This window comes from Lepidochelys kempii, chromosome 13 (genome assembly GCF_965140265.1).
Source record: "Lepidochelys kempii isolate rLepKem1 chromosome 13, rLepKem1.hap2, whole genome shotgun sequence".
NCBI classification, from domain to species: Eukaryota; Metazoa; Chordata; order Testudines; family Cheloniidae; genus Lepidochelys; species Lepidochelys kempii.
The window spans coordinates 1,374,324-1,391,834 of record NC_133268.1 but is presented as its reverse complement, the minus strand read 5'-3'; the positions used below and the strand labels follow the sequence as shown (position 1 = coordinate 1,391,834).

Below are 17,511 nucleotides of genomic sequence, written 5' to 3'. Positions count from 1 at the left end.
AACACACAGAACAGGGTTCGCTGCTCCCCCAGTGCGTCCCATCCCATGTGCCTGGCAGCAGGTGTCAATTTCTGTGTCCTCTGATAACACCTCAGTGGAAATCTCACTCCACCTGCCGCTGGAGGCAAATTAAAATCTCATTTCTGGAGGCGAAAATGCTGCGTTCAGATCCCAGGAGCAGCCCATAAATCCTAAACCAACGAGGCCTGGGAGAGAGGCCAGGACAGAACATTCCATAATAATGACAAAAACACCCTCTGTCTGGGAAACATATGGAGGGGCCTTTGTAAGATAACCAGCTCCCCTCCCAAGTTACAGTGCTGATAAGGGGACTGCCAGCGCCATGAGCTCCGCCCGGGTGTATTTTGGTCAAGAGCATGTCATGTCTGCATTTCAAATGCCTTTGGTCATATTGGGCCTGGGGCTGCAAGTGGCTCCCAGCAACGTTCCCCCACCCGTGAGCTCGAGAGGGCTCCTCTCTCTTTGGGGCTGATTCTGAGTGGGGTGAGTGACCTGCAGTTCCCAAGGCAGACAACAGAGCTGCAGATTTCTGAGCACCTCCCAGGAGAGGGTCCTGTCTGGGGTGGAGCTGAATTTCCAACCTCTTAGCATTCACCGCCCCTGCACCCCTGAATGCAGCAAATTCCTCCTCCACCGTTACAAAAACCACCCTGGGTCACCAGAGTTCCCTGGCTCCTGGTCGGCTGTGCAGAAGAGCAGCTGTCACTCAAGCCCAGCTCCTCCAAGGCACTTCCGCAGCGCAGGGCTCAGCATTACAGCGCCGGCTGCCCAGGGCAACCCTCAGCCCCAGGCTCCCTGCACAACGCAGGGGGAGAGCTAGACGCTGGCTGAAGGGTTTGTCCACACAGCACGTGAGTGCACGGCAAGCTGGGGTGCAAGACGTTCACAGCCTGCCTTGCCAGGCACTGCCTTACCGTGCAGCCAAACCCTAAGTAAGGACTCTTCAGAAACCAGCGGGGTGGGGAGCTGCCTAAGCTAGCCAGGAGTGAAAGGCAGGGAACGTGGTGGGATTAGGCACTTAAGCAGCTGGTTGGCCAGAGACAGACACCTCCCTCCTCTGGGGATCCTGAGCCAAGAGCCCTAAGCCCCATCTACAGACAGAAAGAGACATCCCGCCCCCACATCCAGTGTTCTGGCGGGTAGGGTGTTCCCCTGGGAAGCGGGACACTGACACTCAAGTTCCCGCTGCAGATCAGGGACTTGAACCTGGTCCTCCCACCTCCCAGGTGAGGGCTGTCACACTCAGCTGCACTGGGGCAGGGGAGACACGCACTCATCCGGGGGGCTCAGGTGTGCTCTGACGGGGCCCTGCTGGCGAGATGGGTGGGGACCCCCAGAGCTCGGACTCTGAGCGGCAGGGTGGGGCAGCACCAAGGGTGCTGTGTGCACACCCAATGGTACAGTCAGGTGCTGAGAGCAGAACAGTGGGTGCTGAGGGAATTTGGGCAGCTGCTGCGGATGTCAGGAGGGCCCAAGTGGTGGATTCAGGCTCCTAAAGAGGCAAGAGGCAGCCAGGCCCATGGGAGGATCCGAGCCTCTTCAGGGAAGTTTTGTGACTCCTGTGAGGATGATGGGGCTAAGCAGCTGGGTTCCCACAGATGCGTGGGGCCCGGTTGATGACCTGGCTTTCCAAGAGGCATCCCAGCTGCACGCCAGCAGTCTGCTCAGTGCTGAGGGTGGGAGGCTCAGCGATTTCATTTTCCATTCTTAGCCTTGAACTTTGCACACACCAGCTCCTTATCTGCACAAATGGACAAAAGCATCCAGACTCCCTGTCCCCCTCCCCGCTTTGTACAAGCCCCAGGCTGTCAGATAAAATTGCTCTGAAATGTCAATGCCGCCCCATCGCAGAACTGCTCTCACAGGTGCCTTGAGGACAGGGCACCAGTCCCACTGAGCCCGTCGGGCTCTCGCTTTCTCCTTCCAAGTCTCCCGAGCGGCCTCCCTAAGTAAACATGCCAAGCGTTTCTCAGGAGCCTTGGTACGGAGCTGGGTGCGAACACAGCAGAGAAACAGCCAGGAATGCGCATTCTCACTGACGTTTGAACCAGGGAGACAGTCAGTGCCTGATCCCCCCGGGCTGGTCCAAGCTCTTGTGGGTCCTGGCCGTGGCCCGCACACTAAGGGGCAACCTCCTGGGTAACCCCCAGCTACCAAGACACCTGCAGAGCCTCTGCCCCCTAAAGGAGTGGGTCTGGGGGCAGTCAGCTGTAAAGGATGCCCCCCCCGCCCCCCCCGGGCTCTCTCACACCCTCGCCATGTGTCCTCCGTGTTACACTGGAACAGTGAGACAGACCTAAGGCGAGGGAGGGGCTGGGTCCCCCTGCCACGTCTCCCACCCTGGGACATAGCTATTTTCTATCCCTCCCAAACCTAGTCCCACTGCTGGGCATGCTCGCCCACCCCGGGGGGACAAGTAGCCTGCTGTGCGAGCTCCAGCTCCCGGGCTTCACTGCGCTCTCTCCCTTTTCTTCTCTCTCTCCACCACACCAGTTTGAAGATGACATTGTGAACATCTGCCTTCAGCTGCTGGATACAAACCCCAAATTCCTTCGAGACCAAAACCGAGACTGCTCCCGCCGCAATGACCCCGTTTACATTGGCCGAGTCGTGAGCGCCATGGTGAGTCTGGGACACTTTCGGAGTCGGCCAACAGGCAGCTTTGTATCTGCTGGCTGGTCCACCCGTCCAGCGGCCCTTCCACTCACCCACCCCCAGATCCCATATGTGTTGCCATGTATTCCCTGAGCTGCCCCTGTTTAGCCAGCCAGCGGCAGCCCCTGCGTATTATGGGCACCATCAGACAGCGGCGACACTGACCGCTCACCCCAGCTGACCCGGCCATGGTCACCTCGTTCTGTATATAGGGGCTACTAGACACCCCTGCAATTTTTCACATGGTCTGCACGATTGAACCACACTCACCCCACAGCCGTGGCTCTGCTCCACTCCAGGAGTTGTGGGGGTCACAGAGACGCTCAGGTTTCGGGGCCCTGTCAAACTTTTGCTCTCCCCCCCGGCCAGGGGCCCTGCTCCCAACTGGCGCTCCTGCCAATGGTACACAGCTTGCATAATGTGAATACGGCTGGGGGCGACCCCATTGCAGTGGTAACGGTGAATGCCAAGGGCTGCAAACAGCCAGTGTTAGAGGCAGGCTGATTTTCCTTTTAAGAGGGTGATTGTCTGCAGCTGCCTGGGCGTTGGGAGATGGGCTAGTAGGCAGAGAGCAGGCAAGGGGAATAAAGGTGAGTGACCACGTGGCTCTCTCTTCCTCTCACGTATAAAAACTCCACCCATCTGTCGATCCATCCACTCACTCTTCTACCTCTCTCCATCCCTAAACCCATCCATCCACCCTTCATTGGTCTGTTCTGTGATTCTATCCACGACTCCTCCAGTTATGAATCCGTTTCTCCACTGATCTCTGCATCCAGTCCAAACTCACACCCACAGCTTCCCTTCTGACTGCTTTTTCCATCAGCCTCGTTGGCTGATAGGCAATCAATTATCTTTTTACAAAGCCACTCTGGGAATGGGGCTCCCGTAGCTTGGAACCTGTGCCCTGTTCACCTGCTCCAGGTGGATACATGACAGAGACACAGTGCTATTGAATTGGAGCTCCTAGAACTTCATACAGATGCTCTTCTTTCCTCTTCAGTCCAGTCCTTCCCCCTCCGGGGCCCAGAGGCCTCTGTCCCTGCACGGGCAGTCAACACTCTGCTCACCAGGAATCTCATCTATTGTGTTGCAGGTGAATTGCAATGATGATCAGGGGGTGCTCGCAGGGCGCTGGGACAATAAGTATGAGGATGGGATGAGCCCCATGTCCTGGATAGGGAGCGTGGACATTCTCAGGAGGTGGAGGAAGTATGGATGCCAGCCAGTCCGATATGGCCAGTGCTGGGTCTTTGCGGCAGTGGCATGTACAGGTGAGGAGACCAGCTGACAGCTGCAGATTCCCCCTTCCTCACAGGACTGGATCATTCAGATTCCCACGCGCTCCCCACATTCCAGGGCTCACAGTGACCCAGCTGACACTGGTGTGAGGTAGGAGTAACTCTGCTGAGGTCCATAGCGTTAGACAAGGGAAACCAGACTTGCCCATCACAGGTCAGCAGGGGAGAGTCAGCTCCGTGCTGATTTCCTACCAATTACACTCTCTGTTAGTCTAATTAGTCAGGAAACTGCAAACACAATAAAAAACGCCTTGGTTTCTCAGTTACTTTTCTCTCGTTCCCCCCAGCACGCAGAACACCCCCTGCCACAGGGCACAGCGTCATGTATTACATGACTGACAAAAAGAATAGTTTAAAAGAATGTAATTAATCCACACAGACCATTGAGAAATACTATGTGAATGACAGACAGAAAATTCATTGGCATTCCCCCATGTGCACACGCAGGGACAAAGTCTCCAAATCAAAGGTAACCTTACCAGTGTGAGGGGAGTCATAGAGTCATAGAATATCAGGGTTGGAAGGGACCTCAGGAGGTCATCTAGTCCAACCCCCTGCTCAAAGCAGGACCAATCCCCAATTAAATCATCCCAAGCCATATGGTAAGCCATGTGATGCCAAACGCACCCAGGCCCGGGACAAGAGCAATCTGGAGCCCTGGCTGCCGAACGAACAGTCACACGGTGTCAGGCCCGAGTATGCCAGTCAAGCTGGTGCAAATCAGAACAGAATCAGGCCTTAAATTTTTCAAGACGCACATATACATGCTCACACTTACTTTTCTTGGGAACAAAGTACATGAGGGTTTGGCCTCGTTCTCCTGGGTACATAAACAGGAGGCAGAAAATAGCTAAAACATATGTGGATTTCTGAGGCTGGCCCACCCCTACCGGTGGCCTTCAAAACTTTAAAACTACTGGTATATTCTGAAGGGTGCCCCATTTATAATAAGCAGCAGCTAGGAGATTAAATAAAATTGTTGGATGCTAAATTCTACCTGGTCATGGAATCCCGGGACAGCATTTCCCCAGTCTCTTTTGTGCCCTGTTTCTAGTGAAGTATCAGAGCCTGACAGACTGTCAGTGTCACTGAACATCCTTCCACCGGCTGGAGCTCTGACGCCACCTCAGAGCGTGGAACAGACCTGTTGCTTTCAAGCACAAAGCCCCAAATCCTCTTCACGCAGGCAAAGAGGGCGATTCTCTGTCAAAGCTGAAGGCAGAGCCGGTGTTGTTTAAGGGGAAAACTCTTCCCTGGTGTTTTAGCTCCTGTAAATCAGGAGACCCAGGTTTTCTATCCTTGGCTCTGTCACTGGCTCACTGGTATGGCAGGGAACGTTAGTGACGATCCCTCCCCATCCCAGCCCCTCCGGCGCAGTGCTGGGAGCGCAGCGTTCTGAGCGTCACGGCGGGCGAGACCTGCTCTGTGTATGGCCAGAGGACACGGTGCTTAAGAAGCTGGTGGCCACCTGGCACCATCGTTGCTGCCTCCCCTGGAGCATGCATGACATTCTGGCAAAAAAAATAAAATCGAGTTGTCGTGGCCACAGCCCCTGCCTGTGACATGGTCTCTCTGGGCTTCCGCACAGCAGCCTGGGCACCCCTGCATTGCAGAGGGGCTGTGAGGCTCAGGGGCTGGGCAGCACTCTGAGAGCCTGGGATGGAAAGTGCAGTTCAAGAGATTCCAATAGCCAGCCACAAAATGCACCGGGCTTCACCTCTCCCCTTCTCACTCCCTCCCCAGTCCTGAGATGTCTGGGAATTCCCACCCGCGTGGTGACCAATTATAACTCCGCCCACGATACCAACAGCAACTTGGTCATTGACCGTTACCTAGACGAAATGGGAAACCTGCAGAAGACATCCAAAGACATGATATGGTGAGTAGCACCCACAACAAAGGGCACTGCTTCAGGGTGAAATGCTCATCATAATATCCCAGGCTACATGAATATTGCTCAATACGGCATGCCAGGAGCTGGGCTATTCAGGAATGCAGGCCACATTCTCCCTGCAGTTACAAGCAGATCTCATGCAGGACTGAGGCCCCCTGTAAGATCAGTAATGGTACCTGGCAATGTCCACCTCAGCAAGCATTGAGCAAGGGGCAGAGGACAGCCCCTGAGTGTCCCTAGCAGACAGCGCTGGAAAGCTGGGACCCTCTGGGACAGTCTGCTGGACATCTCTTGTGTCAGGGATCCAGAAGACATGACCTTTCAACTCTCTCTCTCTCCTCTCTTTGCTTTCCTTACAGGAATTTCCATTGCTGGGTGGAGTCCTGGATGACCCGGCCCGACTTGCCCCCTGGCTGTGATGGATGGCAGGCTTTGGATCCAACTCCTCAGGAGAAGAGCGAAGGTAAGGAGATGTTATAGGCAGTGGGCCTGATCACAGCCTACGAAAGCAATCAGCCAAGCCTGGTTCTGTTCGTAGCCCTCACCTCAGGACCGTTTTTATTCTCTAAAACAGAAAAATAGCACACTAGCCCTGCTCCCAACCTAGGTTGTAGGGCCCCGTGGTCTCCAGCAGCGTAATGGTCAGGACCTTCCCCAGGCTTGGCAGGGGTTCACAGGGCTTGCTTGCCCTCTTATTGTCTTCTGGTGCAGCACTTGGAGAGCATCCTCCTGGCCTTTCAGCCCCTTGTGGAGCTAGGCTTTGTTTATATTCTCCCAGCTGGGAACCATCAGAGCCACTCACTAGATGCTGTGCAGCTGGGTCGGATGATTCCCAGCACTTGCCTGCCGGGCTCTTCTCCAGAACAGAGCTGGCCGCTCCCAGCCCTCCTGGCTTTTAAAGGGCAGGCTGCCTGGTTACAGAGGCCACATACTTCAGTGCAGTCCAGATGGTGTATGGCACACACCCACCATATCCAAGATCCTGACGGGAACAGTTCACCCAGCCCGCATTCCCATGTGCACTGACTGTGCTCGCTAAACATGGAAGACTAATGCAGATTCCTTTCTCCCCAGGGGCTTACTGCTGTGGGCCAGCTCCAGTCAAAGCCATCAAGGAAGGTGAACTGAGGCTGAATTACGACATCCCATTTGTCTTTGCGGAGGTCAATGCGGATGTGGTTTATTGGGTGCTGCAAAAGGATGGCTCCAGAAAGAAGACCATCCACTCTTCTACAGTAGGAAAGAACATGAGCACAAAAAGCGTGGGCAAAGATACCAGAGAAGACATTACCCACAACTACAAGTATCCTGAGGGTATGTGCTGCTTGTCGGAGGATGTGCTACGGGACAGGTGCCAGCTGGTGTTCATTTCTTCTGCCGACTTGTGGGCAGGAATTATGCTAGTTCCCACTGAGCACATAGAATCAAAGAAATATAGGACTGGAAGGGACCTCAGTAGGTCATGATGAAATGGAGGCAGAAAGGAAGGGCAAAGCACGATGCAGCTTGGGAAGGTCTGGTCACTGCCCAGTGAAAGAAAAGCCAAGTGCTGGGGGATAAAATGGGGGGGACCCCAGGATTGGACAAGAATCATCTAATTTATAAAGCATCTGATTGGTCAAGCTGCAGCAGTCACATTCAGGATGGTTGTGGGGAGAAGGGCAAAGGCAGCTGGGGCTCCAGGGCCAGCATCTTGTTGACCTACCTGGTAACAATAATCTTTTCATGCACTGCAGGATCCGACCAAGAAAGGGAAGTGTTTGCAAAAGCAGAACTCCAGAAAAGTTACCTGACTGAGGAGGAGAAGGGGGTGAGCATCAAGATCAAGGTGTCCGAGGGCATGAACAATGGCTGCGATTTTGACGTCTACGCGGTCATCAGCAACAACACCGAGACCGAACGGCTCTACAGGCTCATGTTCTGTGCCCGGACCACCAGTTACAATGGAGTCATGGGCCCTGAGTGTGGGATGAAGGATCTTCTTAATGTCATTCTCCTACCCCATGCAGGTAAGAGACTGGCTCCAGGAACGACACTGGAAATAAAGCAGGGAGAACAGAGCAGAGAAAATACTCTCTACTTCCTAGACCAGCCGAGCTCTTTTAAACCCAGTGGCACCGTAGTGATTTATACCAGCTGACAATGCGGCCCTCTGTAGCTGCCCATCTCTGGCTGTATCTATTGCAAAGCGCGGCACAGCTCAGCATTCTGTGTGTATCCTACAGCTGGATCTGAGACCATAGGGGAGATCGCAGACAAACGTTATAGAGAGTTTTGTCCATTGTGGGAGAACTGGCATTTTGTTGAGCTCATTCTCAGACAGCATTTTGTACTGTGGAGAGGGCAGTGTCTGTATGGTACAGAGGGACTGACTTTGAAGTCGGGCACAGAATGGGGCATGTCTACCTAGGAGTTTAGGTGCTCAGCACCAGGGCATCTAAGAACCCTGGAAGACTTAACGTTTGTTTTTTCTACGAAGAGCTAATTTTTTTAATCCTTGTAACTCCCCCTGCCCAGCTGCTCAAGTTTTCCATTGATCAGTATTCTGGGAAAGCCAAGTCAAATGAGTGCGTTTTGCACTTTGACCGGAAGGCAGCAAAACTGTGGTCATTCCCATGTGTCCTGGGAAGGCCAGGACGGTCCGGTGGTGGGCCAGCTGCCAAGGCAGCTTTGCCCTCATGCTCACCCATCTCCTTCTTGTGGCTGGCAGTGCCATTGTTCCAGTACAGCTTAGCGCTGATGGGCAGTCTAGGGCAGAAATGCTATCTAAGAATACACTTCCAGGAAGAAGCTTGCCAATAGCGTGACAGCTGTATCATCCCTTTTCTAGGCCACCATAGGCCAGAAGAACCTCACAGCCAGATCTAACCTGGATGTCATCCCAGCCGCTAAGTTTATATGCAAACTTTTGCACACAATTTGCACCCACAAATGGGATTTGTGGGTGCAAACCAAGCAGGCATCATATTGCATGAACAAAATCCAATAATCCAGATGGCACCCACAAATCCCATCTGTTTATGCAAATTCTGGTTTTAGCTTGTTCAAAGTTGGAGCCCGTTTTTGACAATTGGCCCAACATATTATCCTTATTGACTGCTGAGACTCAAATCAACACAGATTAACACAACCCTCATTCCAGACTGGCACTTTGCATTGAATTGCTAAACGAGCTGTGAGCTGAGGACAGATTTTCATTCTGAACTTCAGTTTCCTGGCTTTTTCAGTGTATGTGAGTCGACAGATGTTATTTTACTTAATTCAATTACATAACAAGCCACCTGGGTCCTCAGTTCAAACAAACCATGGGCTGGTGCAGCACAAGAATTCAGTATTTGTGTTTAATCCCATGTAATAATAAAGACACCAAACATACCGGCGAGAGGGATAGCTCAGTGGTTTGAGCTTTGGCCTGCTACACCCAGGGTTGTGAGTTCAATCCTTGAGGGGGCCATTTAGGGATATGGGGCAAAAATCTGCTGGATGATTTAGTTGGGGATTGGTTCTGCTTTGAGCAGCGGGTTGGACTAGAACCTCCTGAGGTCCCTTCCAACCCTGATATTCTATGATTCTACCCTGGAGGCAAACTACCAAGATAAATAGCACCTAGAGTCTGTTATTTCCTCTGGGTCGGCTCCCAGCTGAGACACGTAGGAGGTGTTTATCCTGGCGGGTAGCCGCCAAGCTGCATTAGCCACTTCCACGATTGCCCAGAGAGGGTTTTGAAATGGCTGTGCTGCACTAAACCGCAGCCTGCCTTGACGTGCAAGCCCCCACGCAGGCGGATTGCTATTTTATAGGCTCTGGCTCTCTGGGCTTCTGCTTTATGTGAGGCAGCTTTCAGTGGTTTCCCGCTTATTTATTTACTGTTGTGGATTTGTAAATCTTTGCTGAAAGGATAAAGAACATTATTCAGGTAGGGGCCAGAAATGGATTTGGAGATGGGCCAAAGCAGCGCCTGTCTGACTCTCTCCTTATTAAGCAAATGAGTTGGGCTTATCCACATTGGTCTCTCTTTCTGGGTCTTTATACCACACTCATCTGTCCCCTCTCAGAAGAGGTTTCTCTCTCACTATTTCTGCATTCTATGTTCTCTCTCATGAATACATTGTTATTTTGAAAATTCTGACTCAAGCCACTCCACTCATTGGTACAACCAGGCAACAGGTGTTCCCAAACCCATTTACAAATGCGTGAAGTGTTAAAGCCGGGTTTCACAACTCCCAGAAACCATGCTCGGCTGTGCGGTCCAGACCTGGGTTTTACGGCTCCCAGACCCACTTGGCTGCCTGATCTGGACCTCGGTTTTACAGCCCTGGACCCATGCTCGGCAGCTAGATCTGAGATTTCCGATCCAGATCCTTGAAAATTGGATCAAGTGGCCGGAGAGTCACTGGAGGCCATAGCTAGGTCTCCTAGGTCAGCCTGGACAGGCCTGGGGACCTGGATGGTGACCAGCCTGAGTGTGAAGCAGTCGTCCTGCTCCAGCAGGTCCAGACAAAGCCCGTGCCAGTTGGGTGCATCCTGCCTGACAAACTAACGATGAACCAGATTTGCCTCAAGAGGAAAGCAGTGAGTCTGGGCGTGATCAGAGTTCGCTGCAGCTAGAGTGGGGCTGAGAGCACTGCCTATCATGCTGACCAGTTGCCTTGGACTCCTGCGTTCATCTGTAGCCATCTGGCTCCTCTTGTCTTCCACTGAGATGGTCGGCTCTCTAGGGCAGGGTCCCTCCTTTTGTCCTGTGTCCAAACAGCCCCTGGCACAGTGGGGTCCTGGCCCATGATGGGGGCTCCTCGGTGCTACGATAACACTAATAAATAATAACAACGTCCCTGTACAGAGTGACTGCGGAGGTGTCATGACCAGTTAGCACTCCTCTGGAGAGTCGCTTATGGCCTCATTTTTTGGGGGTGCTGAGTCCCCCTCTAGGGTTGCCAGGAGTCTGGTTTTCAACCAAAATGCCCAGTCGAAAAGAGACCATGGCAGCTCCGGTCAGCCTTCCTGCCTAGGTATTGCCACCAGACTTTGCCACTGTCGTGCTAGCTTGATTCTGGGGACAATCCCAGCCCTGGAAAACCAGACATTGTACCACGCTCAGAGCCAGGGTAGGGGGCAGCTCCTCCCCCTGCCGTCAGCGTCTGTGGCACCTGCTTGTGCCAGACCTGAAATCACCCCCTTTTCTCTGTCATTTCCATTCCTGCCTGCTGACTGCAACAGCTGCAGGGGGACAGCTGGCCCCAGACTAGGTGATGGCCCAGCCCCTGGCTCAGTGATCCTTGGGCATCAGGAAGCCAGAGGGAGTTGAGCTTTCGGGGGACAGCTAACCTGGATCTTTTTCACCTTTCTCTCCAGAAAAGACCGTGCCCCTGCGTATTCTGTATGAGAAGTACGGCAGCTGCCTGACACAAGACAACATGATCAAGCTGATGGCCCTCCTGATTGAATACCAGACGGGAGATATCATCCTTGGGGTCCGAGACATCTACATAAAGAACCCGGATATTAAGATTAGGGTAAGGGCTTCAGCACATCCCCATCCTGTCACTGCTGAGCACATGTATGGTCCCTGCTCAGCTCTGCAGATGCGGAGGGGACTGGGACACATTCTCAGCCCAGTATCCTTGGTGCTAGCCAGGCAGCAATCATGGAAGTGATGCAGCTTGCAGCATACCCTCCTCCCCCAATGCATGGTATTGAACTGACATCCCTGCAATCAGACACGGAAACCAGCCTTGCTCTGCTGCTGCACTGGGAGAGAGCATGCCTCTGGCAGTCTGCCTTGCCACCTGTGTCCCAGGGCACACGGGAGTTCGAGTGTGGTGCCATGTCAGATCTGAAAAGCATCAACACCGCACGGGGCCCCAACCCTGAGACCAAACTGCCAGCCACTTCCCACATCCCCCCGCGCCCAGTGCCTCCCGTTTCACCTCACTCAGCACTAGAAAGGAGGGGGAAACCTGGCAGCCTCCAGCTTTCCCACAGGACCCTCTGAGGGGCTATTGACTGAGCATCTCACAAACAATGCAAGGGGCCACTGCAGGGCTTGAGCCTGCAGAGGGGATGCTGCAGCATTGCTGAGCAATTCAGGGTATGGCCCAGGGGTGTGGGATGAGGTCAGGTGCCAGCTGTGAGGGCAGAGAGGAGAGACCGTAGCTGAGGGCGGAAGGCAGGAGGGTTTCCGTTCGTAAAGGGGAGCAGGTTGGTGTGGGCAGTGCTGTGAGGGGTTTGCAGCAGGTAGTTTATAGCTGCTGTCAGACAGGCAGGGTGCATTGCCACACCTCTTGGTGGCTCCCACACAGCCAGAGACAGCGCAGAGCCAAGCCAAGCCATGTGGCCAGGCCGGGGGCCAGGAACGGGGTTTGTTTCACTAGAATCAATGGAGTAACTAATGCAGACACCTGCCTGACATGACCAACGCAACATAACAGCTTCACGCCGGGCGGGGAGGGGTCGGGAACGTTACACACTCAGTCAACAGGTCAACAGTAACCAGAGCAATGGAAGGGAGCGTATGTGTGTACACACACCCACACACACTCTCTCTCTCTAATGGCAAAAGGGACTTCACTGAGGATCCAACTGATTTCTTTTAAAAACAGATTTTAGGGGAACCAATGCAGAAGCGGAAGCTGGTGGCAGATCTCACCCTGACTAACCCCCTCTCAACCCCTCTGAGCGGCTGCGTGTTCACCCTGGAGGGGGCTGGCCTGACCGAAGGACAGAAGACCCAGGAGCTGTAGGTGTTTTCTACTCCCACTGCGGGGTTGGGCTGCTGTGGGGGGACAGGGGCCAAGTTTGACTTTTGAGACTCGGCGAGAACTTTGCACAGGGAAGGTGCTTGCCACTACCCCAGTCCCACCTCAGCCAGGGGGCTGCCGTGGGGAATGAAGTGGGGACGCGAATTCAGAGAGATTGCAGCTACTCCCGTCCCAGTGAAAGCCACTGAAGGGACTGGCGGAGGGCTGGCGGGGGAAGCTCAGAGCACCCCCAGACCAGCTGCCCCCAGCAGGAGTTGCTGTGGGGGGATAGCGGAGGAGGACAGGCCCAGCAGAAGTAGCCGTACGGAACGGTCCGGGGGCATCTGGCTGTAAGCGTCCTGAGAGTCGATTTGCTGCAGTTCACTGTGGACACTCAGTTTCATCTCAGTTATTAAAGGGAAAGCTCCCTCCCGCCCCCCAAACAGTTTGTTTTGCTGCTCCCCAAGGATCTCCCCTTCAGGCTGGTGCTGCCTATGAGGACCAAAGGGAGAAGCCTGTCTAGTGTCCCCGGGACTCCCGACAGGGCCATGCATGCGTCTGGCGAGGGTACTTGGTAGTGACCCCCTGCAGGACTGCAGGCAGTGGGGACCGAGTTACGCTGGCAGGTGGTCCTGGGGTTTGCTGATTTTACCTCTCCCCCGCAGCGCCAGCCCCATTGAGCCGGGGCAGGAGGCCAAGGTCAGGGTGGACTTGGCCCCCCAGCAGTCCGGCCTGTACAAGCTTGTGGTGAATTTCGAGAGCGACAAGCTGAAGGGAGTGAAGGGCTATCGCAACGTGATTGTCGCCCCGCTGCCCAAGTGAAGCTGCCTGACCCGTGCTCACCTGGCCCTGCTGACTCCAAGATGAGCCTCTTCTCAAGAACTAAGGACGTTCCAGAGGCCTGGTCCAGAGTTCCCGCCGAGGCCCACGTATCAGGCCCTGTATACGTTAACCTCGCCACTCCACCCAGCCCAACATGCTAAACCCTCAGTTCCCTCCCCACAACCCCCCAAAAATCCCTTCCCCCAAACCCCTAAGGAATCCCTCCAACATCAGCAGAAGAAAAGGCACTTCGGTGGGCAGGGGGTTATTACAAAAGGAGCATCTCATTGCTGTGGGATCAGCTCACTGCTGGGGCTGTGGCAGGGGGCCTGGGCCTTGGCAGCAGTCCCCTCGGGAATGGCTGGGTGCACCTGGCACATCTCACCGTCCTGGCGGCGCACCGCCATGGGACATGTCCCCGACATCACTCAGCAGTGAAGCAGTTACTAAAAATTGCCTCGCCTCGTGATGTGGGGAACATCATCTGATGATTCTCGCTGTGGCCGCTTACATTTGTAATGGGGTGTGGGAAGAGTTAACCCCTCCCAGTCCCAGGGCATTGCTAGCAGCCCTACCTCACATCTGTGCAAATCAGGAGGCATTTTAACAGGTCTGAAAAGTTTGCAGTTCCAAAACCACCACTTCTTCTAGAACTAGACACCACCGAGAACCCTCTCCTTTCCCCCAGCTTTACATACGCCACTGGGAAGCTGAGCAGAATTTATAAACTAACCCGCAGGAAGACAGACACTTTTCTAACAGGATTTCACAGGGTCAGCATTATTTTGTACTAGTTATCAATGCCGGGAAAGTGCTTTTGAAACCAACGAGGTGGAAAAAGGATTGTATAATGTGAGCAACACTGTGTTTGTTTTCTATGCATATTATATATACCCTCTTGTGTACAGACAGGGGAGTGTATGCGCTTTTCTAACCCTTTCCACTAATGTCCCGGCAAACACTGCGTGCCGAAGACCGGACGTAACACTGACATGAGTTCACTCTGTAAGCACAGAATAAAGAGTTTATTTTTCACTTTCAAAATCAGACTGGCTGCGTTCTCAGCCTGATGCGTCTCAGGGGCTCCCAATAATCTCTCTGTCCGTCTTACAGCCGGCTGGGAGTAGGGGTGTTTTTCCACTAAATCAATATGAAATTGCATTTTCTGTCCTCCCTAGGTGAATTAATGCCCCCAATAAAATGCTGGGTCAGTGGATTTTTTTTTTTTTTGCATCAATTCATGCAGGAGTCCAAACAAGCCACACTCTGATTCCCCTCTAAATAGCTCTCTCCCTGTTTCTATAGCTGCAAAGCCAATACATTCAATGGCAAAAAACTACATTGATGGAGAGTCACTGTCGCTTGGTGGTCAGTCATCCCCTTGCAGCATGCTGAATTGAGCAAATCTCAAACTTTGGAAAACCAGGAAGTGCAGAGTTAAGGTTGCCCACACAACCTTAACTCTGTCCCGCTTCAGCTATGCCCCAACACGTCCCAGGAACACACATGCCTTTATTCTGCCCATCCCACAGGTGCTGAAATATACAAGCGCCTCCCCTCCTACACCACATTCAGCCCCCCACCCAGGAGTCCATCAAACATTATTGAAGGACAAAGGGGGAGGGGGATGGGAAGGTTGCTCACACAGTTTCCTCTCTTCCTTGGGAGCTGGCAGCAGCCAATGAGGATTGCTGGCGTACACGCCAGGTGCAATCGGGGGTTAGGTGTGCGGACACTAAACAGTGGAGGCACGAGCTGGGCCTGCTTGGTAGAGGTGTCTGAGAGGAGGAGGCGTGGGGGTTACTTTGAGGCGTGTGCCAGAGCTGTGATTGTGATAGGAAAATCCACGTTCTGCAATGGGTGAGAGCAAAGGACAGAGCAGCCCCGTGCATCTTCCGGGCTAGGGCCGGCTCTACAGCTTTGCCACCCCAAGCAGTGAAAAAAACTGCCATCGTGGACGGCAAAAGGGAGAAGCTGCCGCCGACCTGCCACCACCGTGGAAACTCTGCCGCCCCTTTCTAACCGCCGCCCCAAGCACCTGCTTGGAACGCTGGTGCCTGGAGCTGGCCCTGCTCCGGACCCAGCCCGCGTCCTGTCAGTGCCAAAGTGTGCATGTTTGGCATGGAGCAGGGCCCGGGGGTTGTCGGCTGCGAGCCGAGCGAGGAGAGCAAGCGGAGCGTTTATTATCTGCACGCGCTCCCGGTAAAGCGAGGGGGGCAGTCTCAGGGGTAGCTGAACTGGATGGCGCCGGCAGTAGCTGGCTCTGCGTGGTAGAGGTGTGTCTGCAGATCTGTGGCTCCCTTTGTGGGTGTGACAGAGCTGTGGGGAGATCTTTGCTTTGCAGCCTGTTGTTTGTGAGGAAAGGGAAGAGATGCCCGTGTCCCTTCAGGGGCAGCATTTCTGTGCAGAACTGCCCAGGGCAGGGCAGTAGCAGGGCAGAGGGCTTTTATGACAAAGGCTCTTGGCATCAGTGAGCTGGAAGGGAAGAGGGTCCTCAGGCTTTAGTGACGGTGAAAGGAAAATGGAGGGTGAGAAGGCAGCCTGGGGTAACAGTCCCTCTGTGTTTGAGCTGGGAGGTGCCGGCCCCACACTAAAAACATGCCGTGCAACCGGCTAGCCACACACCCGCCTGGGCCCCTGGGTGTGTAACCTGGAGGCTAGGCCAAGCCACTGCCCATACAGGGAAACAGCCTCCACTCACAAATAGCTGCATGGGACCCGCCCCACGAGCCAAGCGTGAGCATCTCTGAGCAAGCGTCAGCCCCGGGCGACACCCAAAGCCCGTCAGCCGCACATAATCCCCTTCCCCACCGCAAGCCCACTCAGCCCTGCCCCTTGCAAACACTTACACAGCAGCCAGGCTAGATAGAAAACACCTGGTCCCCTACCTGGTGTTGTTTTCTGTGGGGACAGGACCAGCCCACTCGACACTGGAGGTGGGAACCAGGCCCCCTTCCTTCCTCTGGACCCTTCTCTCCTCCCAGCCCTGCCAGAGGAAGTTACCCAAAATGGCTTCCTCTGCTGAGCCCAGGATGGGGGCGGCTCAGCCAGTCAGGGGTCTTGTGCAAACGCCGCGGTGCTAGAACCCAGGTAGCCCAGCTCTAGCTCAGGAAAGCACCTCTCAAAGCTGGGCCCGCATCACTGCTGCCACCCACAAAGTGGCCAAAGGCAGCAGCTGCTGAGCGACAGGATAGCCAACAGCGTAAGGTGCTCACCTTGCACTGGGGAGACCTGGGTTCCAGGCCCTGTTCTGCCAGGTGTGTCCCTGGACAAGTTGTTTGGTCTCTCCATTCAAGGGGGATAACTGTGCTGCCCTGCCCCAGGGCCTTTTGGGAGGCTAAATACACTAATTGGGAGGTGCTCAGGCATTACATGAGAGTGCCCCAGAGATCTTCTGCTGCAGTCTCAGGGGAAATGTATTTTCATGGCAGCTCTAAAGAAATAAGTTCTGACTGTTGTTGACGTTTCTGTATTTCACCACCACTTCTACACCTTGTCGCTACACTAAGACTGTAATTCTCACCGGTGCTGCTGCTCTGAACTCCAGAGGAGCAATAACTGAGGGACTTTGATCACCTGACAAAGGGGGCTGGAGCTTGTCAAAGAGGGTCTCTCACCAGCCATTTGAGAGAGTCCGTGTCCTGGAGGAGGATCCTGAGCCTTATCCTGGCCTCCTTGGGGGACTCTGCCTTAGCCCACAGAATGCTCCAACGTGGTGAGGAGACTGATGCAGAGACATACATGCAGGGTTTTATCATTTTGCCTAAATCTGTGTATTTCTCACACTGTCTTAGCAAAGGGCAGTTATGTTTAGAAACCCCCTCCTATGCCCATGTCTTTGCCTTTCATTCGCCCGGGTCCCTGGAGAGAATTGTAAACCTAGCGCCCACCCCTCGGGAGCTCTGGGAAAGGGTGCGTTTGAACTCCGAGGGAGGCTGGGGGGGTCAGCCCTGGTGTGAGGGCCTAGGGCAGCTGGGGGCTATTTCTGACAGAACTCATGCCCAGGCAGCTTGCCATGGAGGCCAAGGGAAGAAACAGGGCTGCAGCCTACTGGGACCCAGGGATACTCCAGAATGTATGG

The 17,511-nt window shown here is 54.1% G+C and overlaps 1 protein-coding gene across 2 annotated transcripts in view; it reads left to right on the top strand.

Moving 5' to 3' along the window:
• The window catches only part of TGM2 (transglutaminase 2), a 38,357-nt gene extending 23,883 nt beyond the window's left edge, over positions 1 to 14,474 (top strand). For both annotated transcript variants that reach the window (XM_073308768.1, XM_073308769.1), the window contains exons 5-13: positions 2,515 to 2,643; positions 3,773 to 3,950; positions 5,721 to 5,856; positions 6,231 to 6,334; positions 6,946 to 7,185; positions 7,608 to 7,880; positions 11,224 to 11,384; positions 12,471 to 12,607; positions 13,274 to 14,474. In XM_073308768.1, the coding sequence (XP_073164869.1) occupies positions 2,515 to 2,643; positions 3,773 to 3,950; positions 5,721 to 5,856; positions 6,231 to 6,334; positions 6,946 to 7,185; positions 7,608 to 7,880; positions 11,224 to 11,384; positions 12,471 to 12,607; positions 13,274 to 13,430 (1,515 nt within the window). In that variant the 3' untranslated portion in view covers positions 13,431 to 14,474. The remainder of the gene's footprint in view (positions 1 to 2,514; positions 2,644 to 3,772; positions 3,951 to 5,720; positions 5,857 to 6,230; positions 6,335 to 6,945; positions 7,186 to 7,607; positions 7,881 to 11,223; positions 11,385 to 12,470; positions 12,608 to 13,273) is intronic.
• The last annotated feature ends 3,037 nt before the right edge of the window (positions 14,475 to 17,511 follow it).